Genomic DNA, 24,962 nt, shown 5'->3' on the forward strand with positions numbered 1-24,962 from the left:
GCCAGGTCAAAGTGGGAAACCTTCCATTGTCTCTTTCCTCACAAATCCTGTCTTAAGGGCACATTTAAGATATGAATAGGGTGTGAGCCTGTGACCTGGCCCAGGAACTAAGTATTTATCATTACAAAAGACTGGCCAGGCTCCCCAGGAAATCCAATAAAGTAACCTGCTAGACAGGAGATAAACGACAGGAGAAAAGAAACATTCAAATTTCTGTTTAGACCACCTTTTTTTGTGATGTAGGTATGATGTATCTGAAGGGTGGTCATAGGTTTCAACCCTTCTGTGATGCATGTATGATGTTTCTGGGGGTGGTCTTGATCTACAGGGTGGCAATTCCAAAAGTCTTTATAAGGCCTTGCGCACCATTTTTCTGGGTTCCTCCTCTCTCCTGTGGGTGAGGGGAGCACCCTGTTGCAACAGATCAATAAAGATCACGCTTACTAGCTGCTTTGCTGCTCAATATTCTCTGGTTGGCCTCTGTTTTCTTCTCCTACCAATAGGGAACCTATGTAAGGACTCTATATGGGCTCTTGGATACCCCATAAGGGAAAAGGGCAATTTTTGTTTACAACATAGGTCTTCCCCTTATGCAGACAAATGTTTCACCATAACTTGATTAAAATTTGGTGGAGTCACCTGGTAACGTTTGTTCCCAAATCATAGCTCAGGGCCCATTTGCTTGTTGTGCCAGCTCCAGGGAAAGGAATTTTGCTTGTCTGAGAACCAAGCACTGTTCTAAGGTACCTGCTATTGTTTTCTTCGGCTGGGATTTCCCCACAGTCCCTTGGTTTGTTTCGGACAGGGGTGGGGGGTGGGGTCCAAGACCTTGAATGACTTGATCCACAGGTGTGAATTCTTACAGGGTCCTTTTGTAGACCAGGTTAATGATTTAACCTGTTCTGAGCTAACTTGCCATTAAACTTCCAAGTCCAGACATTTTATGGAATAAGCTTTAGCCTTGACAGCTATCAGCTCCAAAGGGTCTGAAACCCCAACCACAGACACAGCTTGCTCTGCACATAGTAAAGTCTCACTCATTACAGTGCAATGGACATTCTCCTAATCTAGATTGTGCTGTGTAAGAAAACTTCCAGAGGACAGCACTGAACACGATTCCTTTATCAAATAATCACTGCAACCACACGTGTCTCCTCAGATAAAAAGGGTAACAAACAACAGCTTGATGAATCTAGACAAGAGGTCGCCTGTGCCACTAGAATGGAAGTCTCCTTCTTCACCTTCCTGGGGTATTTGCTAAAGTGGAGCACTGAATCTCCAGATTGTCTGACCTGTTCCTGTTCTGTGCCCTACCTTTTTGGGGTAGATCGACAGTAGATCAGGGTCTACTAACTAACAGATATTGTAGATGATTTGCAGTAGAGCAGAAACAAAAAGCCGCCACCGCCACCACCTCCAAATGATGCTGCTAAAATGCTTGCTGGGGGTGTGGGGTAAAACAGGAGTGGATTTTTCTGTGACAGGATTGTGAGCTCAGTTCTGGTAATAAAAACAAAATCTTCAACTGAGCATGAACTCAGAGGCACCCCATTCCTTAATCCTAAGCATATGCCTGTTCCTCTGAGTTGCTATTTTACATCTGCCTTTGGCTGGTCTGTCTCAGGGTTCCAGTAAAAATGAAAGGTTGAATCCAAACTATTTGAAGCATGCCCACTCACTCAAAAAAGAATTCCAGGAAGCATAGTTTTCCTCCTCACAGTGCTACCATTCCCAGCACCCCTTAACAAACAACACTTCCCAGGATTATTGGGGGTGGTGCTTTAAAATGCACAGTGTACATACAGCCTAAGTAAGTTGAGCTTAAGTCCCATTGTCTCGCTGGTTTCAATGGGACCCAAATTCAATTAACTTAGCCTGGCTCCCACATCTCCTGAAGTCTACCTGCCCTTGCTTATAGTCACTTGAATGGTCCAGAACAATTTTACTACTGAACTTCTCAAACGAATTCAAAGAACAACCTGATTGGGTGGCAAGGAAGGGGCAGAATGTGACATTTATATATTTAAAATTAGGTAATCAGAATAGGCTTGCTCCACGTCTGGTTAGCCCCACCTAGAAATACCTACGTTTGTACCAAGCAGAATAGTCATCATCAACCCATCTAATGGAAGAGATTTACTTAAGCCACATCTTAGCCAGTGCTCAGCTCACCAAGGGGGGAGCAAGTAGGGAGAAGTGATCTCTTTCCTTCCCCTTTTGTGATGGCTTCTTCAGCTCCTGTTTTCAGAAGAGGGCGGGCATAATTTGACAGGTGGCTTAAAGAATTCTTCTAACTTTGGGGCCCGCAGTTGAACACTGATCTTCCCAATGCAGTCCTCCAGTCACACTAGCACAAAAGCATTGGTCTTCTCTTTCACAGTTGGCATCTATCAGCAGCCGCTCCAGCCAGCTGCAGCTAATGGAATAAGGAGGTTGTAGCACCCACTCCATCAGCTTAACTGTGGGTCCACCTGTCTCCCCACCCTGACCCCCACCATCCCTGAACAGTTGCATTCAAGCTGATCATCCTAATAACTTTGCAACTTTAAGAGCCAAGAGACTGTGATGAGGCAGAGCAGTGCTTTAATCCATCGTAAGGGACAGGGCAGCCAGCCATTCCTGACATTTATTACAACTAGTATAAAAAGCTCAGTAAAAAGGGTGGTTTTAACTTGGCTGCCACAGATAATACTCAAATGGGAGACACGTTTTTATGAGCGATCCTTGTAATTCTTGCTCCAAAGACAGTATTTCCTTTGCTGTTGTCACTTATTTTGTTAGCAACCTCATGTTCTAAATTACATCATTTTCTAAATTACATCATTTACCTATATGCTCTACACTGGACAGTGCCTGCCCGCAGGCTTACAATCTAAAAGACATGACACAAAAGGTAAAAAGGATAGGGAGGGAAGATGACAAGCAAGCTCAAGCACCTAGCCAATATCATTTTACCATCACTTAAGGCAATCTTGTGTCCTTTACAGATATTCACTGTACAGAAATCCTGGAGTAAACACCAGTGGCCACAATGGGATACACAATGTGCCAGGAGTTGAAGATCAGGACCCCGTGTTTAAAACCCAACAAGCAGGCATTGTAGGAAGAAGGAAAAACAAATATATTGGCTTAAGGAAAAGTACAAAAACTCCAGCTGTCTTAGTGACTAGAAGAATCCTTTTAAGGGAGGCAATGCTGCCACCTGCTGCCACTGTCGGGAACTTGCACCATCCTCTGTACCAGAGCTTTTAAATGACAAAATCCAGAAATTTGTCAAATCTCCTTCCCTTACCCTTTTTCTGTTAGCTCAAAAAACAGTGCTGGGACAAAACGGGTTTGCTTTTTGCAGTTACACCCCCTTTTCTTCATTTGCTCTCCAGTAAAAGGTCTTGTGTTGAAATTCCTCTGTGCCTTCACAGTTCCTTCAAGCCGTTCCAAATACGGCTGTTCTTTCTTCCAAATAAATGATGCTGTTTGCAGGGCTTTGCTAGCAGCAATCAAACTGCGCAAGCCTGGTTCTAGCAGAAAGCAAGACAGCTGGATTAGCCTTCTGCCGGGAGATGGCCATGCTGTCAGATAACATTTTTTTAAAGGAAATGTTGTAGATGAAGTGGTGTGCTCAGGAGCAGCTGAAGGGTTTGTTTACGAGCGAATCACTTCCCAGCGAAAACATGCAAAGCGATGAACATTTCAGCATTACATCATGCCTTCAGGTGCAGCCTCAAGAAGCACAAAAGCTACTCTTCTGCATTGTTCACCAAAATGACGGGAGGCTGCATGGGAGTGACACAGCCGCTGTGTGAGAGCCAGCTCTGTAAGGACTTCCCAACAGTCTTCCAGCAAGCATCCCTCCAAAAAAACTGGCTCCTCTGTCTCTGGGGTTTGCAGCCCCTTTACCGTCACAAGAAGAATCAGCAAATTATTATCTGGGCAGACACACACGCAATACCCTCCAAGTGTCCCTATTTTCCAGGGACCGTCCCAGAATTATGAAAGCCACCCCAGCTTCTGATTTGATCCCAGAATGCCCCAGTTTCCCCTGCCAGTGCTGCCTCTGCTGAGCTCAGGTGGCGATGACAGTGGTGGTGGTCATGGCTGTGAGGGAGCATCCTGTTGCCTCTTGGTGGCTGCCGGCCTCCTCCCTCCATAGCAGCTGCTGGAGAGCAGGCGAGGAGGAGAGGCTGTTAACCCCATGGGACACACCAGCTCTGAGGGGTAGGCAGAGGGCAGGAAGAAAGAGGAAGCAGAGCAGAGCTCAGGGAGTCTTGGGTTTTGTTTATTTATTTATTTTTAAAAGCTTTGTGCATCTCTGTCTAATCTTGTCCCTTTCTAAAATTTATTTATTGGTGTGCACATTTCTTTTTTAAAAATCTGCTAAGGAATAAAATAAAATAAAATTGGGATTAAGGGATTTTCTCAGGACGGGGGAGGGAGTGTGTGCTGTGTCCCATTGGTGCAGTGGTGCCTTTCCTCTGATAGGAAATTGTCTATGGGGGCAGGGAACAAGAAACTGGGAGTCAAGGAAGGCCACCGGTGGGGGGGGGGGTGAGAAAAGTCCCTGTTTTCATCTGAGGAATGTTGGAGGGTATGAACATGTGCACACACAGATACATGCATAGGCAAGAAAGACCAAGCACACTTTCTAAAATAGCAGGGATCCTCCCATCTTCCCATCCCCATTCTTGCTTTTAGGCTAAAGAGCAAAATAATTTGGTGTATTCTGTAAGTGTATTCTGCCACTCCACCATGCGACTGTGTTATGTACTGAGTTGAATAGGATCCAAACTGAAGCAGTCTGATTGGTCCTAGAACAATAGGATCCAAATTGCAGCAGTCTGATTGGTCCTAGAACAATGCAGCAGTATGATTGGTTGGCAGGAATCACCCAATCATGCTCCAGATATAAGTGAATCCACAACCTGATTGGCTTACAGTAGAATTCCAGAATTAGCCAATCATGTGCAGCCCATTGTGTAAATAATGTATATAAAGCAGATACTTTGAGGGGACTTTCATTCATTCCTCCTCACCACTCTGAGCTGAATAAAGAGCATGAAATCACTTTGCGACTCTGAGTATATATCAGACTGGAAGCCAGGCTCTTCAAATAATTAGAACTCCTCTGGTGCATATCCTTCCCTCAATATATTTTCCTCTTTCCAAGTCCCCGTTTAGTTGCTTGGATTTTCTGACTTCTTTGCTGGTCTTGAAAACATGCCTGAATATGTCCTTATGCTTCATTATACAACAGATTACACACACCCCTTCCTTCTTTTTGCTCTCAGCCCTTTGAGTGTGGCATAGAACTGATTTTCTACTACTGTACTGTCATATTCTTAAAAGTAAGTCCTCGTAAATGGCTTGCTCTTGCAACACCCACCCCCCCACACACACACCCCTGCCTCTGCTGCCACCTTCACAACTCATGCTTAAGCTCACAGCCTCATGGTTTCCTGCTCTTTGTGGTCTCTAGATGGTGCTATCCCCTTTGAAAATCCCATAAAGCTAATGTTATTTTGCGATGAAGATTTTGTTGCGTGCAAAATGCAAATACATCATTACTAAGAAAGGAATTTCTCAGCTGAAACTTGGATTCCTGTTGGGGGTTCTCCACAGGAAACCAATGCCACTCATTTATCCAGGGCCATTGGTCGCCAGGTGGACATACTAGTGACAGTGCAGACCCACAGGGGAGCCAGATGTCCCCAGAACATCAATGCGCCATGGAACAAAGCAGGCATTCCTTATTTCAGAACACCACAGCTGGCAACGCTACACAGAGCAGCTATATCACAGCCCAAGAATCCTTTCAAAACAACAAGACAGGTTGCTTAAAAGAATACTGGGGTAGCCTTCGGAATGGTTTATCCCACCTGATGTCTTGCTAAATTCTCTCTGCAGTGGGTTGATAAGGGAGTGGTTGAGAAACAAGGGATGGGGCTAGAGATCCTGTCAAGCAAAAGTACCATCCATATTGTCGCCCGAGCACTCTGTTCCTTAATGGTGTCTGAGAACCACAGGGCAGTATTGTTAGGATACTGACATGTCCTTGCAAGAAAAGGACTGCAGCTCAGTAGCGGAGCACATTCAAAAAGGCCTCAGGTTCCACCCTTAGCATCTCCAGGTAGATCTGGGAAACACTTCTCATTGAAAGGCTGGAAAATATCTGCCAGTCACTATGGACCAGACTTCTTTCAACTGTGGATCCAACCAGGTACTCCCATCATCCCTGACTATTGGGTTAAACTGGCTTGGGATGGCTGGGGTTGTGGTCTGACATCATTTAGGAACTGAAGATGGAAGGTGTTGGTCTAGACAACACTGAGCCGGGTGGAGCAATGTTCTAAGGCAGCTTTGTGTGTTCCTGTGGCATTTCCCTCACAAAGGGCAACATGGAGAATTGTCACCTATTCAGTTCCCTTCCCAGTCACAAGAACTACAAATTTCTCTCCTTCCTCCCCCATGTTGAATTCCGAGATGGAGGTTGAATCCTGACAAGACAGAAGTACTGTTTTGGGGGACAGGAGGTGGGCAGGTGTGGAGGATTCCCTGGTCCTGAATGGGGTAACTGTGCCCCTGAAGGACCAGGTGCGCAACCTGGGAGTCGTTTTGGACTCACAGCTGTCCATGGAGGCGCAGGTCAATTCTGTGTCCAGGGCAGCTGTCTATCAGCTCCATCTGGTATACAGGCTGAGACCCTATCTGCCCGCAGACTGCCTCGCCAGAGTGGTGCATGCTCTAGTTATCTCTCGCTTGGACTACTGCAATGTGCTCTACGTGGGGCTACCTTTGAAAGTGACCCAGGAACTACAACTAATCAAAAATGCGGCAGGTAGATTGGTGACTGGGGGCGGCCGCCGAGACCACATAACACTGGTCCTGAAAGACCTACACTGGTTCCCAGTATGTTTCCAAGCACAATTCAAAGTGTTGGTGCTGACCTTTAAGGCCCTAAACGGCCTCGGCCCAGTATACCTGAAGGAGCGTCTCCACCCCCACTGTTCAGCGCCGAGGGCCTTCTGGTGGTTCCCTCATTGCGAGAAGTAAGGTTACAGGGAACCAGGCAGAGGGCCTTCTCAGTAGTGGCGCCTGCCCTGTGGAACACCCTCCCATCAGATGTCAAAGAGATAAAACAACTACCAGACTTTTAGAAGACATCTGAAGGCAGCCCTCTTTAGGGAAGCTATTAATGTTTGACAGACTATTGTATTTTAATATTTTGTTGGAAGCCGCCCAGAGTGTTGTTGTTGTTGTGTTGCTCAGAAATTACATGGAAGGTTCATGTGCACCTTCTGTGTCTCAATGCAGCTTGTTGTTAATTTTCCCTTCCACCTCAGGAGCATTATAATATATCATATTCATAAGCATTTAAGGCAAACATGGGGGAAAGCAATGGATAAACAACAAAAGCCCTTTGCAGCAGGGGAGTAGGAACATCACTTCAGGCCTTCCCATGCAAAGCAAAACAATGTGGTTTCCTTCTATCCAAATTTACCACAGGAGAGCAGGAGGCTGCTCCTCCTAGATGAAGGAAACAGCTTCTCTATGAGCAAGTGCCATTTTTCAAACTCAAATCTGCCTCAATGAAATGAATGAGACTGGAAGAGCCTTTTTTTCTATAAACAGCAATTGAGCTCCTTTTCTGCATGGTTGTATTTTGCAGCACTTTTGAGATTCCACTGAGCCCAGGCCTCTTAGAAATGGACTGCCGCCATGTTTTCACATCACAGCCAATACACAGACAGGCCAATGTCCAGGCTCTCTTCCCATACACCAGAGTCTAAAGTTCAGTCCTCCACATCAGTTTCAGGATATATATATATATATATTTAAGTCCTCATGAAAATCCACCAGCTTTGTAGTGCAATTTTCTCCTAACAGGCACGTTTGCATGCAATTGTGCCTCACATACACAATTTTGCAAAGCAATTATCCCCAAAATAATGCCTCTGTGTATGTTATTTTGACTAAAATATGTATTTTTAATGGATACTTTACCCAAGTATATGCATTCTTGTAGAAATTTCTCGGCTGGAGAACGGCACTGCAAAATTCGGAGTCTCGAAGGATGGCTGCGTTTCAATTCATGTACCATTTCGGTCCACCTTTAAATGCAAATGGAATTGAATTTCTCTCCCATCTCTAGAGGATCTTTTTTTCTGTCAAGAGGCATTATGCCTCATGTGTAATCTGCTGGAGACTGCAAACCAGCAGTGGGCAAGGCCAGAGCCAAAGGCAACCCCCCTTTCCCCTTCACTGTTACTTTCTGCCACCCCTTTGTTTTCTTGGCCACTGCCAACCCAAGCCAGAGAGGGAGAGCATCATTCCCACCCAGGGGAGCCAGCAGTAAATCACACAAGGCAAGTTGGAGTTAACTCTTTATTAGCAAGAGCATGATCCGCACAGACTTGGCAGTGTTTCAGGCCTAATGAGCACAGCAGTTCATCCCCAGGAGGTCTTGCCCCATAGATGAGTTGCTGGGATTGAAAGTCCCCACCTCTCCTCAGCCGTATAAGTCCCATCCTCTCCAGGGTTTTCCCCAAGCAATCAGAGACTGTGCCTGTGAGGAAGCCAACCTCTCCTCCACCCTTTTCATGTCTCTTCTAGTTCTGGGACACCAATGGGAAGGGAAGCTTGTCACAGCAGGAGGGAGAGACACCTGTGCCTCTTCACCAGGAGGACTTATCTCTGCCTCTGGCCTCCTTCCTCCCTTGCTTCAGCTTCTGCCTCTGATTCTGGACTTCTCCCTGCCACAGACTCCCCCAGCTCGCTCAGCCCTATTGCCTCTTCAGCTTCTGACACTGTCTTCTCCCTCTGACCACTCATCATTGTCCCACCACCAATCCTTGGGTTCCAAGCCTTCTTCCTTTGAGGGCTCCCCAGCTAGTTCCTCCCATCACCAAACAGCCTTGGCCCAGTATACCTGAAGGAGCGTCTCCACCCCCATTGTTCAACACGGACACTGAGGTCCAGCTCTGCGGACCTTCTGGCAGTTCCCACATTGAGAGAAGTGAGGTTACAGGGAACCAGGCAGAGGGCCTTCTCAGTAGTGGTGCCTCCCCCATGGAACACCCTCCCATCAGATGTCAAGGAAATAAACAACTATCTATTTTTAGAAGACATCTGAAGGCAGCCTTGTTTAGGGAAGTTTTTAATGTTTGATGTTTTCTTGTGTTTTTAGTGTTCTGTTGGAAGCCGCCCAGAGTGTTTGGGGAGGCCTGGCCAGATAGGCAGGGTATAAGTAATAAATTATTACCATCATCATCATCATCATCATCATCATCCTCTGCACCCCAACCAGTCAATGACATCCAGCCCCCCAGTTCCACACACAAAAAGAAAATTATTATTATTAAAATGTTGTGGTGTCAAGCTTTGTTCGGCATACACACATTTTTAGAAGCTGTGTGAGAGAGGGGGGGGTATGTGTGTCCATTATTCAGATCTTTCTTGGTCTCTCTTAATTGGAGGGAAGGAGAAAGAACATTGTATGCCCCACAAGAGAATGCATATTAGCAGCTGCTAAACTGCTTATGGGGAGAAGGGGGGCAGGTTATGGGGAAAATGGAACTGTTTCCAAAATTACAGAACTGCACAGGTGTTGGGGTGATACTTACACCCCTGCAACAAAATGCAGGTAGACATTCTCTGCAGGCAGCGCAAAGTATCCAAATGACATGCATGCAACAGCTCTTTAAAGCAGGGGCAGATGGTGGCAACTTCCTGCAAGAGATGAGCTCTACCTGCACTGTCAGACACAAGCAGGGTTTGGAGGAGCATGGGCAATTCTCCAGATGGCAGCTGTTTCAGCAGGAACTTAAAGCTTTGGCACGGCCACATCTGATGCGTAGGCAGTGACAGCACAGACAGAGCCTTGGGCGACTGCTCAGCGTAGGCATTAAAAAGGTAGCAGCCAAAAAACAACTAGTATGACTAGAATATCACACCTGGCTGGCTGTTAGCCTGCTCTGTTCCCATTAAAGGTAAAGGGATCCCTGACCATTAGGTCCAGTCGCGAACGACTCTGGGGTTGCAGTGCTCATCTCGCTTTACTGGCTGAGGGAGACAGCGTACAGTTTCCGGGTCATGTGGCCAGCATGACTAAGCCACTTCTGGCGAACCAAAGAAGAGCACGGAAATGCCGTTTAGCTTCCCGCCAGAGCGGTACCTATTTATCTACTTGCACTTTGACATGCTTTCGAACTGCTTGTTTGGTAGGAGCAGGGACCGAGCAACAGGAGCTCACCCCGTCGCGGGGATTCAAACCGCCAACCTTCTGATTGGCAAGTCCTAGGCTCTGCGGTTTAACCCACAGCGCCACCCGTGTTCCTCTGTTCCCATTATGGGAATCTAAAATTCAACTAAGAGCATGCAAATGGGGTCATGCATTCTAACCCAACAACCACACTTTAAAGGACTTGAGCTTAGCAGAACTACCTGAGCCCCTGGATATAAGAGTCACAGTTCACTAATGTCCATAATATTGGTTTAGATAGTTTGCTGCTAACTCCCAAGCCAGAAAGTTACTCGCAGCGTTCTGCTGGAGGTCCAAAGAGAACATGCAGGAGCATGAATTGCACATCACTGAATGGCACAACGCCCAAATAAAAACGAACTTTTATGATGACATTGATTTAAAAATAAAAAACCGGTTCTTTATGTATGCAGGGTGGTTCTCCCGGCGCCTTGCGTCTTAAAAGGAGAGCAGAAAACTCTGCTTCTGTTGTGGGACAGACATGATGAATTTATCATGAAGGCAAAGGCAGAAGAAGGCTGCCCTCCAAGGGTTTTTCCTAACTCGGGCTTTCAAAACAATGCACTGCTAAAACCTTTCTGTCCCTCTACAAACTGAAATGTCATATGGGGATGGTTAGCTCTAGAGAAGTGCAGCCACTTTGGAAAACAGGAGAAAGCAAATCTCTCTCTCTCTCTCTCTCTCTCTCTCTCTCTCTCTCTCTCTCTCACACACACACACACACACACACACACACACACACACACACACACTGCAAGTTGCAAGAGGGCTGTAATAAAGCCCAGTCTTGGAACAGCAAGAAAGGTGAAACAGAGGTGAAGGTGATGTCATGCTTAAATAAATTGTATGAGGCAGGCCTTTAAACAGTTACATGCTCCAGCCTGAAAAAAATCTAAGCCCCTTCATTGTCACTGGTGAACTGGACAGCTTCTCATTAAGCACTTAGCAGTGCATATATGAATAACAACAGTTAAGGATTAAATCTATTGTGATCACTTTAATTACAAGAGAGGACTCGTATGGAGCAAAAAGCCGCTAACAGACACAGACAGAATTTCCATCCCTGCTCTAATAGGCTGAACACGTTATGCTATTTGATGCAAAATTTAGCTCAGCATCCCCATAAGGATCACTAATATAAGCGCCACAGCCACGGGGATTTAAAACCAGACAATGGTGGGGAGAGAGATGTTGCTGGTTCCTCTGTTTACTGATCTCAGTAAAGCAATATGCCCATTTCTCTCTCATAAAAGACTTGCAGCAAGTTCTGCAACAGGGACACACCCAGAGTAAGAATTATTCTCGGTCACTTTTCCCCCCTGGGGTGCATTAAACCCAAATATCCTGTTTTGCCACAGTACTGAAGTGCTACCATTTCACAAGAGAGATTCTTCAGTGAAGGTTATGCGTTATTCCTGAGCGTCAATAACTTTTTTGTGAGTATTTGGACCTTGCTTTTTAACTAAGCATAGTCCAGTGGCGCTTGCATTGAACATCCATCTGGATTTGCTTGCGGAAAGCTAGACAATGTTTCTTATTTAATGAGCATTTGCTACGATTTGCTTGTGGGGAGGTTCAACAACGTTGCTTCAAAGGAAATGCTATCCCGTGTGCTCCAATGCATTTCCCTGTTGTTATGTACTGAGTTGAATAGGATCCAAAAGGCAGCAGTCTGATTGGTCCTAGAACAACAGAGTTCAGAATGCAGCAGTCTGACTGGTCCACAGGAGCCACCCAATCCAGCTCCAGGTGGAAGTGAATCCGCAACCTGATTGGCCTACAGGTGAATCCCGGAATTAGCCAATCACGTGGGGCCCATTGCGTAAATAATGTATATAAAGCAGACATTCTGGGGGAACTTCCATTCCTCCTCACCACTGTGAGCTGAATAAAGAGCATGAAATCCACTCTCGATTCCGAGTATATTTCACCTGTCACTTTCCTTATTGCAAAAGCCTGATCTTTGGAGGGAAATCAGTTTGTTGCACATGACCTCCACATCACCTTTAATTTGCTTGAATGCAATGGAATCCCACCCCCAAATAAGAGGCAGTCTGGAAGTGCCTCCACATTTCTTTACCTGAATGGCCTAAGAAGGGAATAGAATTAAACAGGTTTGGATGTAGATGATCCATTTGCCTACAAACAGGGTGCCATTTACTCAGAACTGTTTCCAGAGGCTGGCATCAATGGGCCTTTGCCAAGGCTTACATCCCTGTAGGGGTGCAGTGCCAGTCTCTGGAGACTCCTTCCTCTGTTTCTCCCCGTCTTTGCACTTGCTGTCCATTCACACATGCACTCACATTCTCTTTTAAATCCAAGCATAAAAACAAGCATTTTAGCATATCAAGACTATCTCTAGCGTGTGGATATTTAGTTTGGAGGGGGTGAATTGCAAACTGAATAAGGTCCCAGTATTATGAAAACATTTAAAAGAGAACTAGAGCTTTCTTTCAGTTTACATTTTAATTACCGTATTTTTTGCTCTATAAGACTCACTTTTTCCTTCCCAAAAAGTAAGGGGAAATGTTTGTGCGTCTTATGGAGTGAATAGAGGTTGCACAGCTATCCCAGAAGCCAGAACATCAAGAGGGATTGCTGCTTTCACTGCGCAGCGATACCTCTTGCTGTTCTGGCTTCTGAGATTCAGCATATTATTTTTTCTTGTTTTCCTCCTCCAAAAACTGGGTGCGTCTTATGGTCCGGTGCGTCTTATAGAGCGAAAAATACAGTAAGTCCTTTTGCCGACATGACACTGACTTCTGAAAGCCGTACCAAAATAAAATAAAATTCTAACTCCTCTGGTTTTTGTAGGCATTAAGATGCCAGTCTCTTTGAGTGGTAGATGACCAAGTCCTACTCAGAGCAGACTGACTGAAATCCATGTACTTAAGTTAGTCGTGTCCATTAATTCCAGCAAGTCTGCTCTAAGTATGTCTTAGTTGGATACCACCCTTTGTTTTTATTTCCATCAGTTGCAGCAATGTTGATCAAGCAATTACTGGATAAAAGCACACATTTTCCCGATCCCCTGGAATAAAAAGGTGGAAAGTTTCCTTCCCCCACCTGTGCAAGAGATAGACCAGCAATGGCTCAAACACAGGGATGCTATGTATCACGTTTCAAAAGGTACTACGGCAGTCATAAATGCAAGTTTAGAATACACAAATACTTACAAATTAGAAGAAACCATACCTTTAGCACTTACATCTGGGGAAGAAATGGAGTAGCCATACAACTACATTATGGTCCCATGAACTCAGCAGCCCCACAGAAAAGCAGAAGGAATGCTGAGAACCAAAGTGTGCCTACAAAATTATTCTGAAGTTGCAATATGTAATCAGCATACTTTGGAATGGATCCACTGACTTATTAGGGATACTCTGGAGTAAGCGTACAATAGGCTACAAGCAGGGATGGGGAAACTATGGCCTTCCAGATGATGCAGAACTTCAACTCCCATCATCCCTGGCTGTTGGCCATGCCAATTGGGGTTGATGGGAACTGGAGTCCAACAACTGTTGGGGAGCCACAAGTTCCCAACCACTACACTATTGCCTAAGTACCCATACCACTCACTGTAAATTATAGCTACTGTAGACTCGACAACGATGTTTGCTGTGTGTTTCTTGGTATGGGAGATTTTCAGAAACCTCATTAATGTGTGTGGGTTTTTTGTTTTGGTTTGGTTTGGGTTTTTAAAAAAGGAGCATCACAAATAAGAAGATGAAACAAACCTGGTTCAGAAATTTCACTCAGCTAAAGAGCTGGAACTGCAAATGAGTACAAATACCTAGAAGAAGGAAGGCTGATCATATTTTCTAAGCTCTGGTCCAATAAACTTGAAAATGCATCTGATAAATAATTCACTTTAGAGTACCCTAATTAGATTTTATTTTTACATGTAGACATTCCCCCCCTCCCCTCCCAGCCAAGACATTACCATTCACAGAATTCACAGAATTCATTAAGAAACTCAATTATTTACATCAAAATAACTCAGCAGAACAAACAATTAAGAAAAGAGCTGAGAAAACAGCTCATCCCAACTTTAACCTGAATTGGATCACTTGTGCATCTATCTACATACAGCATTATTGCTTGGAGAAAGTCCCATCTAGATGGAAAAAAATGGCTCCAGAAATGGCTCCGCTTGGTTTATTAACTGCACAGAAAGATCACTTTTCACAGGGAATATGCTAACCGCTTGAATCAGGAACAGTCCTGTTGATTTCAGTAGACCTAAGCTCTGTGTGTGTGTGTGTGTGTTTGTTTAGTACATAGTCAGTGAATTTCCCCCTTGAGTCTGAATCCCGAAACCAGTTACCCCAAAATTGTTTGAATACTACAACCATAAAAAACCTTTCCTGATTCAAATCAGATTATACCAATTATTTCAGCATTACTGACTATTAAGGCAGTACATACATAAGAAACGGAGCTCTTGAGGGATACAAAAACTCATCCATAATAAATCAGTGTAAACATTGCAGAGTTGCAGATTCTCCAAAACTTCCGTGCCCTTAAAATTTTATGCATTGCCTTCCTTCTCTGCTGAAATCATAAATTGATGAGCAACATAAACAGCACTTTAGCAACCACCTGGATCCTAAGAATCATTTGTAACAATTGTTTATCATGCAAGGCCATATATACTAAGAGGCAGGAACATCCCTTCGCTCTCAGTCTATGAAGTTTTGCTCCTTACTGATTTTTCCTATATGTTTCAAGATGAATATCATTGGCATCTACATTCCAATTAGCCAGATATTATGCTAGATCACATAACACAGCTGCATAAACCTAGGAGTGGCCAGTACATTCTGTGATATAGAATTTTCTGAACTGAGGTCATAGTCTAGTTAATATATAAATAATTATATTACATGTATGCTAAAGGTAAAGGCCAATGGATATGCAGGGTACATACTTTCCGGATAATTCAGGAACTTCGCAAAGAAATTCACTAAAGTCAGAAAGAATCTGAAAGATCTGTCCTTCTTCCAGCTTCTTCTCATGTTACTAGATTTACAATTCAATGAAAAATTACCAAAGACAGTCTAAGAAATGGGTACATTTCTGGCAAGGTAAGATAGGTCAGAGGCTCTCCCGACTCTGTCTAGCTAGCATGCATGTTATCTAGCCCAAGTTGGATAGAAAGGAGTGGGAAACGTTATCAAAAAATAGACGGAAAGTGCCTGAACGAAAAAATTAAGAGTCATAAATCTGATGGCTCTTTTACTACACCCAAAATATCTGGATAATGTAAACTTTATTGGACTTTATTGGACTCAGTATCCCATGAGCCACCTCACTGACGGTCCTACAAATTAAATATATCAATTAATCTGGTTTCTTCAGGGATTTTGGCACAGCCACCAAGTTCTGTATGAGACCCCTGAGAATTGATCAAATCAGCAGTATTTCATCATAACTGAAACATCTAGCTTAAGGGTTCAACTTGACAGTGGGCGGTTCAAGCCAGCTTCTTATTGTGATCCATATTCTGTACCGTAGCTAAAAACTCCAGGAGGAGCTTTGCCGTCTTCCTGGGCCGTTCCACGACTACCGAGTGTCCACAGTTTTCCAGAATGTGTACCTGACATCCAGGAATCGATTTTGCTAGGATGTCCGCTCCTGAAACATCTAGGACCTAGACGAGGAGAAAAAGGATTCAACAAAAGAGGAACTGGTGTGGTGAGCCAGTGTGGTGTAGTGGTTAAGAGCGGTAGTCTCGTAATCTGGGGAACCGGGTTCGCGTCTCCGCTCCTCCACATGCAGCTGCTGGGTGACCTTGGGCCAGTCACACTTCTTTGAAGTCTCTCAGCCCCACTCACCTCACAGAGTGTTTGTTGTGGGGGAGGAAGGGAAAGGAGAATGTTAGCCGCTTTGAGACTCCTTAAAGGGAGTGAAAGGCGGGATATCAAATCCAAACTCTTCTTCTTCTTCTTCACTCATGTGCATGACATGCTTGTCAAAGACCGTGGAAACATGCCAAAGGGGAAGCAGAGGGCTACCTTTTGCTCAGTTCCTTGGCCTGGATCAGAAAAACTGTCAGAAGAAGCATTCAATAAGGGCTAGCATTGTGATATAATGTGCCTCTTGAGGATGGCGCGTTTTGTTTTGATTAAGACTGACGTTTAAACAAAGTTGGCTCTAATGGAACGCCCAATACAAATAGCAAGGGCATGTGGGGGGGTTTGGGGGGGTGTATGTGATCTTTATTTGGATTGCAGAGGAGGTGTCAAAGCTGCATCCCAGGTTCTGATCAGGGCCCCCACACTCTTACCATTCACTCTTGCATTCACACAACTGCTAACTGATCCAGTTGTGCTGTGGTTAGTTTGGCCCATATGAAAACATTAGCCGAGCAACACTCGACCAAACTGGAGGAGGTAACCAACAATAATGGGGATGCAAAACCAAAGAAGACACACACTCACACTCCCGGCAGCTGAGCACTAAACCTGAATTTAATATATAACCCAAACACTGTATTGGTGTATCCCCCAGATTTGCATCAACCCACATTCGTTTTTTCCTGATGACAGTTCATTTCTATGGTGCCAAAGCACAGGAAGACTTCATGCAGTAAGAAATCTCACACAGATCTGTCTCCTGCTCCACCCCTATCTCCCAAGACCTCTGCCCTGCCCTCAGTTCCCCACACATTTCCTCCTTGCCTGCAGATCTGTAGCTAAGGACTGCCCCATTCAACAATCACGCTACTTCATTCTGTGTGTGTGGCATAAGCACATGAGCATACACAGAAACCACAGTGAGCTACCGTTTCCCCACGAACAAACACACAGAGCGTCGTGGACAAATGTTAAAACTGCCTATCGGTCTCATGAGAATGGCTGTCAGTGTTGGAACTTCTTGACATTTGAAGCAGCTCATCATGGTCAACTCTTATGGACCAAAAATATCTCAGCTTGCAGGGCTGATTTGTACCAGCTCCAGCATTGCTGCAGTTGCTCAGCAACTAGGGACATGAATGCTGGGGGAGAAGAGAAAGAGATCAACTACCAGCAGGAAATAGGATACGATTGTTGGAGGCTTTCTGAACACCACATATCCTTAGCCCCCAAACCAATTCCTGTACCTGCTCATCCAAATCAGCCTTGCTTATATTCAGCTTTGCCCTCCATCCCCATTCCCCCCCCCCACCGGTGCTCCTCCATACACAATCATTTCCTCCTCCTACTCACTGATAATTTCTTCACATTCCCCTCATTTCCTTCCCGTAGTTAACATTTTTCAGCTTTCTTCTTAACTGTGCCAGCAAATCGTAGAACAGTTCCCCTTTTTAGTTGTCATGGCAACGTCTCTCTCTCGCTAACTTACAGATCTCGTGCTAATGGTACCTTTTCTCAAAACACATTTGGAACTCGGGGTGAATTGGTATTCGGCACAACCTTTTTTTAAAAAAAAATCATACAACCCTCACTCATCCCTCATCCAACCATTTTGTACAGGTGTGGGAGCACAACATTCCCATTCAATTCAATGGGGCCAGCAAATTTGTATACACAGGAATATGCGCACGGGTCTGCTACCTCTGCCGAAATGAATGGGGAAATCTTTGAGCACATGTAAGAGTTTGGCGTGTCCAATGGAGAAGGAATGGGCAGATCAGTCGATTTGCACCTTGAGACTGTGTATGCTCCATATTTTTATAGCACACAAACATACAACCCAAAGAATCATGGGAACTATAGTCAGTTAATGGTGCTGGGAATTGTAGCTCTGTTAGAGGAACAATTGCAGTTTGAATGCACGCATTCATTAAAAAGCAAGTTCTGTCCCATGAATATTATTTTTAACTTTATAAAACTTGTATTTAAATATGTATTTTTCGCTCTATAGGAGGCACTTTTTCCCCTCCAAAAATGAAGGGGAAATGTGTGTGCATCCTATGGGGCGAATGCAGGCTTTCGCTGAAGCCTGGAGAGCGAGAGGGGTCGGTGCGCACCGACCCCTCTCGCTCTCCAGGCTTCAGGAAGCTATCTGCAAGTCTTGCAAGCCCAGCGGGCTTGCAAGGCTTGCGGGCAGCAGCCTGCAGCCCAAAAGCTCGGGGGACAGCGGGGAGGCGCAGCGCCACCACCCCGCTATTCCCCGACCTGATCTGGAGGCTGGGGGGAGGAGAAGCAAGCTTGCTTCTCCCCCCTGCCAGCCCCACAAGCTCGGGGGATAGCGGGGAGGCGGAGCGCCGCCACCCCGTTATTCCCCGACCTGATCTGGAGGCTGGCGGGGGGGGGGAGAAGCAAGCTTGCTTCTCCCCCCCGCCAGCCCCACAAGCTCGCGGGATAGTGGGGAGGCGGAGCGCCGCCACCCCGCTATTCCCCGACCTGATCTGGAGGCTGGCGGGGCCCTGCCAGTCCCACAAGCTTTCAGGATAGCGGGGAGGCGGAGCGTCGCCACCCCGCTATTCCCCAACCTGATCTGGAGGCTGGCAGGGGGAGAAACAAGCCTGCTTCCCCCCCCCCCGCCAGCCCCACAAGCTCGGGGGATAGCAGGGAGGTGGAGCGCCGCCACCCCGCTATTCCCAGACCTGGTCTAGCCCCACAAGCTCTGGGGATAGCGGGGAGGCGGAGCGCCGCCACCCCGCTATTCCCCGACCTGATCTGGAGGCTGCGGGGGGGGGGAGAGAAGCAAGCTTGCTTCTCCCCCCGCCAGCCCCACAAACTCGGGGGACAGCGGGGCAAGCTGTCCCTGAAGGCAGAAGAGGGAGACGGAGCGCTCTTCTGCGCAAACCTGGGGGGGGGGGGAGAAATAAAAACATTTCCCTTGATTTCCCCCAAAAAAAAACTAGGTGCGTCCTATGGGCCGGTGCGTCCTATAGGGCGAAAAACACGGTACATATTTTACTTCAGCGTATGCATTTCTAAATGTATGTCACCCAAAAATGCATTTTTATTTTTAGACATTTCATTAAGTTTTTTTAGAAGGGGGAAATCCAAAGAATAATGGTGTTCTAATCTGCACAAGGCAAGTCTGTCTCTTTAAAAATGTGGACCAACAAAATTCTCCTCTGGCTCTATGTGCGATTCTCTCATCCAATATCATCCCCTCATCTCCCACTACATTTAATCAAGACAAAAGTCCACTTGAGCAGGCAGGGATCTTTCGTTCTCACACATTACATAGCAGGAAAATGAGTGGTAGAAGACAGGTGCAAATGCAGCTTTTCTAATCTGATGAGGTGGGGCTTGGTCTTACACTATATAGCACGTTTGCTAATTTTTAAGTTCCCGTCATTATCTGCCTGCTCTCCCTATTGGTTACTCTGCTGTTCTAATTTATCTTTATATGTTGCACTAAGGAGAGAAGAGGAGAAGGAAGCAGAAACAAATTGGCTGAGGCACCTGATCTTGCTTTCCCCAGATGATCTGCGTTGCAGCTTTGATCTTGCTCATGTTTTCATAAAGCGAGTTGACGGACTTCTCATCTGCAATCTCAAAAAACACTTTCCAGAAGAGGAAAAAGGAGGAGGAGGAGGAGAGAGGGGAAAAAATCAGTCTAGCTCAGCTTCATTGCACACAACTCAAATTTTAACGAGCTGGGTTTTTTAACCTTTTACTTCTATCTCCCCGCCCGAAGAAAACCATCATGTAGTTTGGGTCAATGAAACCGCTGAAAGAAGAAAAAGAGTTCCCACAGCATAAATAACAAAAGGAAAACCTTCCTGGCCAGAGAGGGATGTGCACAAAAGCCTTTGGAGGAAGTTCCCTTTCTTCAAAGTCAAAATCTGCATCCCCACGTCCTGTTCTTCGCCACCCAATACTTCCCCATATAGTTTAGGCCATAGGTGGGAATCTGTGCCCCTGCAGAAGTTGCTGGACTACAACTCCCATCATCCCTGACCACTGACCATGCTGGCTGTGATTGATAGGGTTTGGAGTCTAATTTTATCTGGAGGACCACAGGTTCTCCACCCCTAAGCTATGTGCCTGCAATTCCAAACCTCTGCTGTGAGACACAACAGTCAAACAGAACCTCAAGATCCAGGAGGCTGTTGATCATACTCGATTCCAGGGGAAAGTGTCTGGCATGGCAGGAATGGGGAACTTGTGGTCTCCCACAATCCCCATCAGCCCCAGAAAAAATAAATCAGTTTGCAGGCCCCGCAACCCAGAAAATTGTGGGAGTTCTGCATGACAATCTTCCGGCCTTTTCCACAGGATCACACTCCAGTGGCTCACGTGACAAGTCGTGAGGCGGCATGCACGGTGCTCCCTGTCCATGCTTTGGGGCTTGTTTGTTTTTGGCCTGACATAAACGTGCCTTGTTATTTCAGCACGGCAAGTCATGCCCAAAAGGTATAGCCTAAAAGAATGGCAGAACTTAGAGGGAGAAGGACAGCATAGAGAAATTACATGTGTCAATGACGTTCACTGCAACATGGTGGTGGTGAAGCAGTGGAACAGGCGTACACACTGTGGAAAGAATGTTAGAAAGTGGGGCCGAAGCGCTAGCCTTACAAACAGTTGAACTAATGCAGTAAACCCCACGTGTGAATGCAGCTGTGGTCCGACTGATTCTGGAGGGCCAGAGGTTCTCTCCATCTCTGTGTATGACCATGAGGTTAGTTTCTGGCCTGTAAACTTCCCAAGGGTATATGGCTGGCTGCTGTTGGCAACAATAAAATAATAAAATAAAATAAATAAAATAAGACCGGGTGCACCTTTGGTCTGAGGCAGAGGAGTTCTCCTTTTGTTCCTATGGTGGCATACACAAAGCCTCAGCGATCCCCACTGTTTCATTTCCTTAAAGACGTTTTTAACAGGTGTGCTGCTTCAATACTGGGCCAAGCTGCCGTCCCATGGGCCTTAAAACCAAATCACACCATGGGGAGTGGGGGGAGCAGGCAAGCATTTGACCCACGGTGTAGCCTGCACCTTCAGATAACAGAAGCGGCCAGCACCAATTCCAATCCCAAGCTAGAGAAATGACATGATGCACTTACATTTGCGGTAGAAGTCATTGTGCGGGATGCGGACATCAACGAGGCCCTGCAGGATCTACAAACACATAATGGCGTCTTAGAAGAATGGCTTGTGGAGGGCAAGGCTCTCAGGGGCTTCTAGCCACTATGGCTATACTCTGCCTCCACTGTCAGAGGCATCGTGCTTCTCCACACCAGGTGGGGAGAGTGTTGCTGTGCTCAGGTCCTGCTGGCAGGCTTCCCACATGCATCTGGTTGGGCACTGTGAGACAGCATGATGCTGGACCAGACAGGCCCCTGGCCTGAACAAGCAGGGCTCTTATTACGCCCCTATGTTACGTAACAGGGCAAGCACACCGTGTCCATCTGCTCCCCCTCTCTTTCCCAGTAGGAGCGGTTTTCTGGACACACCACAGAATCCATGCTGGCAATCAGGACTCTTGAACACTTGAGCATTGCACAAAGCAGCCAAGGAGTAAACCCGCTTGGAGACGCACTGCAGCAAGTAGAGGCAGGGAACCTGGGCAAACAAGCTTTGGGGCTGCTAGAAGGAAGAGAGCCAGCATGGAACGCACTCAAACTAAAGATTACAAATCTGTAGGGCACGGCAGGGGAACCTGAGGCCTTCCAGAAGTTGCTGGACTACAACTCCTATTGTCCCCAACCACTAGGCACGCTGGCTAGGGAGGGGGGAAGGTGAAGGGCCTCAGGTTCCTCATCCAAGCTGTAAGGGGAAAGGAGGCACATCTTCCACATAGAGAAAGTTAGAATCCTGCTTCGGAAAGATCGCCGAGGGGAGGATGAATCACAGCTCTGCACAATTTTTAAAGCAATTGTTTCGCACTTTGCTTGCCCTGTGTAAACCCACGCAGCTCAGACTTCAAGGGAAATCAGGTTTCCCTGTCAGGGAAAGCTTGGTTCTTCAGAACAGGCTGCACACACACACACACACCACATCCATTTCACTTGTTCTTCCCAATTTTAAAAATCATATCTTGCATATAGCACCTCGGTATCTATCTGCTCTCTGTACAAACACCCACATGGCTACTAAGGAACATTCAGCACAGAGCTTGAGAAAGGTGGGGAAGAATTGATGCTGTGGAGAAGGAAAGCAATACCAACCAGATGAAAATTTAAAACACAATCTGAAGCAAGTGGCGCTGAGTTCAGCAGAGAACACTCCCAGGAGGCTGCGTATAGGGCTGCAGTTGTGCTAATCCTGTTATATTGGCCATTGTGCTAAAAGTAGGGCTGTCCCTTGCTATGTTGCGTGAGTGTGTGTTAGATAACCTGGACTCTCCTTGGAGGCTGTTGTGATGAGGTCCTACACTTTCAAATTTATCAGTACACCATGGGTTAGGTTCAAATCCATGGCTTTCAAAATCCGCTAGACCTCATGGATTTTGAGATAAGGATTTATATCTGAAGCTCAGAAACCAGAAAGCTAAACACGAGGTATACAAGAGTGTGTTAATTTCCAAGTGTTACAATTTGTACAGTTTATTTGTGACTGAGGTACTGATTCACGGTGGGTTTTGTTTTTTAAGTTGGAAAAAAATAGGACTTCCTATTATCTTTTTTTAAAAAAATAATATTTATTAAAAGTTTAAGAATTAAAGAAAAAGAGAAAAAAGAAAGAGAAAAAACAAACAGCACAAATCAACACACTACAATACATACAAAAAAGCAAAAAAAACAATACATCAAAACAAAAACGAAATCAAAAACAGTTAAAAACAAATCCAATATTTCCATATCTTTATCTTTCGTTAACCTGTTTCATTGACCTCCTCACACCTCCCTTTTTGTATTCTAGTTATTAATTATTCCAGCAAATCCTTTCCACCTTTCACTATTTTCTGTCATTTAATTATCTTAATTTAATTTTAACCTTATCTTACCATTAAAACCCTAAAACTTATTTGTACTTAACTCCTTATAACATTTCTACTAAAGCCATATAATTTTATTCCATCATTTTTCTAATACTCATTAATTTTACAACATTTCTCTAAAATTATTATTATTATTTTTTAAACTTTTTTCCAATCTTCCTCCACCGTCTCTTCTCCCTGGTCTCGGATTCTGTCAGTCCTTTCTATCAATACCATATAGTCCATCAACCTGGTGACCTTCTGTCCGAGGCTCTTAACTCTCTTCCATGTCCCTTCTGCAGATCTTCTTTATATTTATACATGCACTTTACTTTATCTTGTGCTGATCTTGTTCTTAATTTCCTTCCTTTGGCGTTGAGGAGTAGATCTCGGGGAAACTCCAACCTAACAATGTCTTTATTCCCTCTCGACAGGTCAGCCCATTCTCCATAGTCAGAACTAAAATCCAAAAGATATTTCAGAACGCCACTCTCCCCCTGACCCAAATCCAGTTCCCAAAGGCCAGAGCATCCCTACATAGGAGGATCTACAAGCAGGGCTCCATCCCACCAAGTCTGGCTTTCTCTAGATTCGATCATAAAGGGCAACAGCTTATGTTCATCAAATTGCCTCTGTGAGGCCGAGGCTCTCTTCACTTGAATTACTTGAAGTTCGACAAAATTCTCCTTCGTTTTCTCCACAGCCTGCCATGTCAAAACAGATTCCTGGGTCAATTCCTGAGTGATTTCTGTATAAGTATTCCCTTTTTGTCCCGACTCAGTCATTTTTTGTCCCAAATTGTCAATTTTAATAATCCTCACATCCATCTTCTCATGAAGCTTTTCCAGTAAAGCACTTGTCTTGCAAAATGCAATCACTAAAGCTTCTTCTGTCAACATTCTAATCCAAGGTCAGACTCTGGTTCTCACGCTTTTTAATCTCTGCAGCTGGAAAATTCCCCAGCTCCACTCCTGCCACTGTTTCAAAAGCTCCCTCTAGGGGAAACAATTTCTATTTGTATCCATCCTTTTAAACACAGGTCCAACAACAGAGTTAGTTTCGAGTTTCAGTTACTTTTTTTGCTCCTTTTTAAGTGCAAAAGGAAACAATGGAAACAATATATTTCTCTTATTTAACTATCTGTCAACATACGTTTTATTCACAGTCAATGCACTTTCCCAAAACTTCAATCTTACTGGCAGCCCGTTCCCAGGTGGTGGTGATTTATCTTTCTTCACTCTCTCTCCTGCAGGCTTAAACAATCTAAAATTTCCCCCCTCTTCTCCTGCTTCCAAGGGGGGTTTAGTAATTTCAACCGATGGAGATTTAATCCTTTACAAAAGACTTTCCAGGCTTTAGCTTGCAACGTCTTTGCTTCAATCTATTTACAAAAGAGGAAGGCGGACTTCCTGTTTGAAGCCTTCCCGTTTCGATGCCAAATTAAGAAGTTTAAAGATCCAATTTTCCGTTCTACTCACGGGTTGTTGTTTAGAGTCCAATTGTCCACAGGAAAAAGTCAGCGCTCTCCGGCAACAGCAATGCGGCTTCACTCCGTGAAAGAAGCAGTCGATTCGAAGCACCGCACCGCTCACCCCACGTCGCTCCAGATCCCCGAAACCGGGTTTCCCCGCGAGTAGGGGAGGCGCATAAGGTGCCAGCCAAATCCCACGTCCACAGGCTTCTCCCGCCTGTGGTTTTTGATGGGTCTCCGCCTCGCCGTGGCGGTCCAGACCCTGATTTCCACAGAGCAGATTCCTCCAGATCAGAGGAAATCCGCCATTGCCGGAGGCGCTAACCCAGAAGTAGGACTTCCTATTATCAAGCCTACCTAGGGACCAGGAAGCAGCTGTACAGGTGCTGAACTAAAATTTTAAGGATTAAA

General features: G+C 45.4%; 1 protein-coding gene and 1 long non-coding RNA gene across 8 annotated transcripts in view; one reads left to right on the forward strand and one right to left on the reverse strand.

Annotated features, from left to right (window-relative positions):
• Positions 1-9,417: 9,417 nt before the first annotated feature.
• LOC308581752 lies at positions 9,418-14,606 on the forward strand. Its single transcript, XR_014005248.1, has 2 exons — positions 9,418-12,729; positions 12,992-14,606. It is a non-coding gene; the product is annotated as an uncharacterized lncRNA (long non-coding RNA).
• ABHD6 (abhydrolase domain containing 6, acylglycerol lipase) overlaps positions 14,400-24,962 on the reverse strand; it is a 44,794-nt gene continuing 34,231 nt past the window's right edge. For all 7 annotated transcript variants that reach the window (XM_081184321.1, XM_081184319.1, XM_081184318.1 and 4 more), the window contains exons 7-9: positions 21,225-21,279; positions 19,624-19,724; positions 14,400-15,908 (exon numbers count right to left, since the gene is read on the reverse strand). In XM_081184321.1, the coding sequence (XP_081040447.1) occupies positions 15,732-15,908; positions 19,624-19,724; positions 21,225-21,279 (333 nt within the window). In that variant the 3' untranslated portion in view covers positions 14,400-15,731. The remainder of the gene's footprint in view (positions 15,909-19,623; positions 19,725-21,224; positions 21,280-24,962) is intronic.

This window comes from Podarcis bocagei, assembly GCF_964188305.1.
Source record: "Podarcis bocagei genome assembly, chromosome: 2".
In the NCBI taxonomy this organism is placed as follows: domain Eukaryota; kingdom Metazoa; phylum Chordata; class Lepidosauria; order Squamata; family Lacertidae; genus Podarcis; species Podarcis bocagei.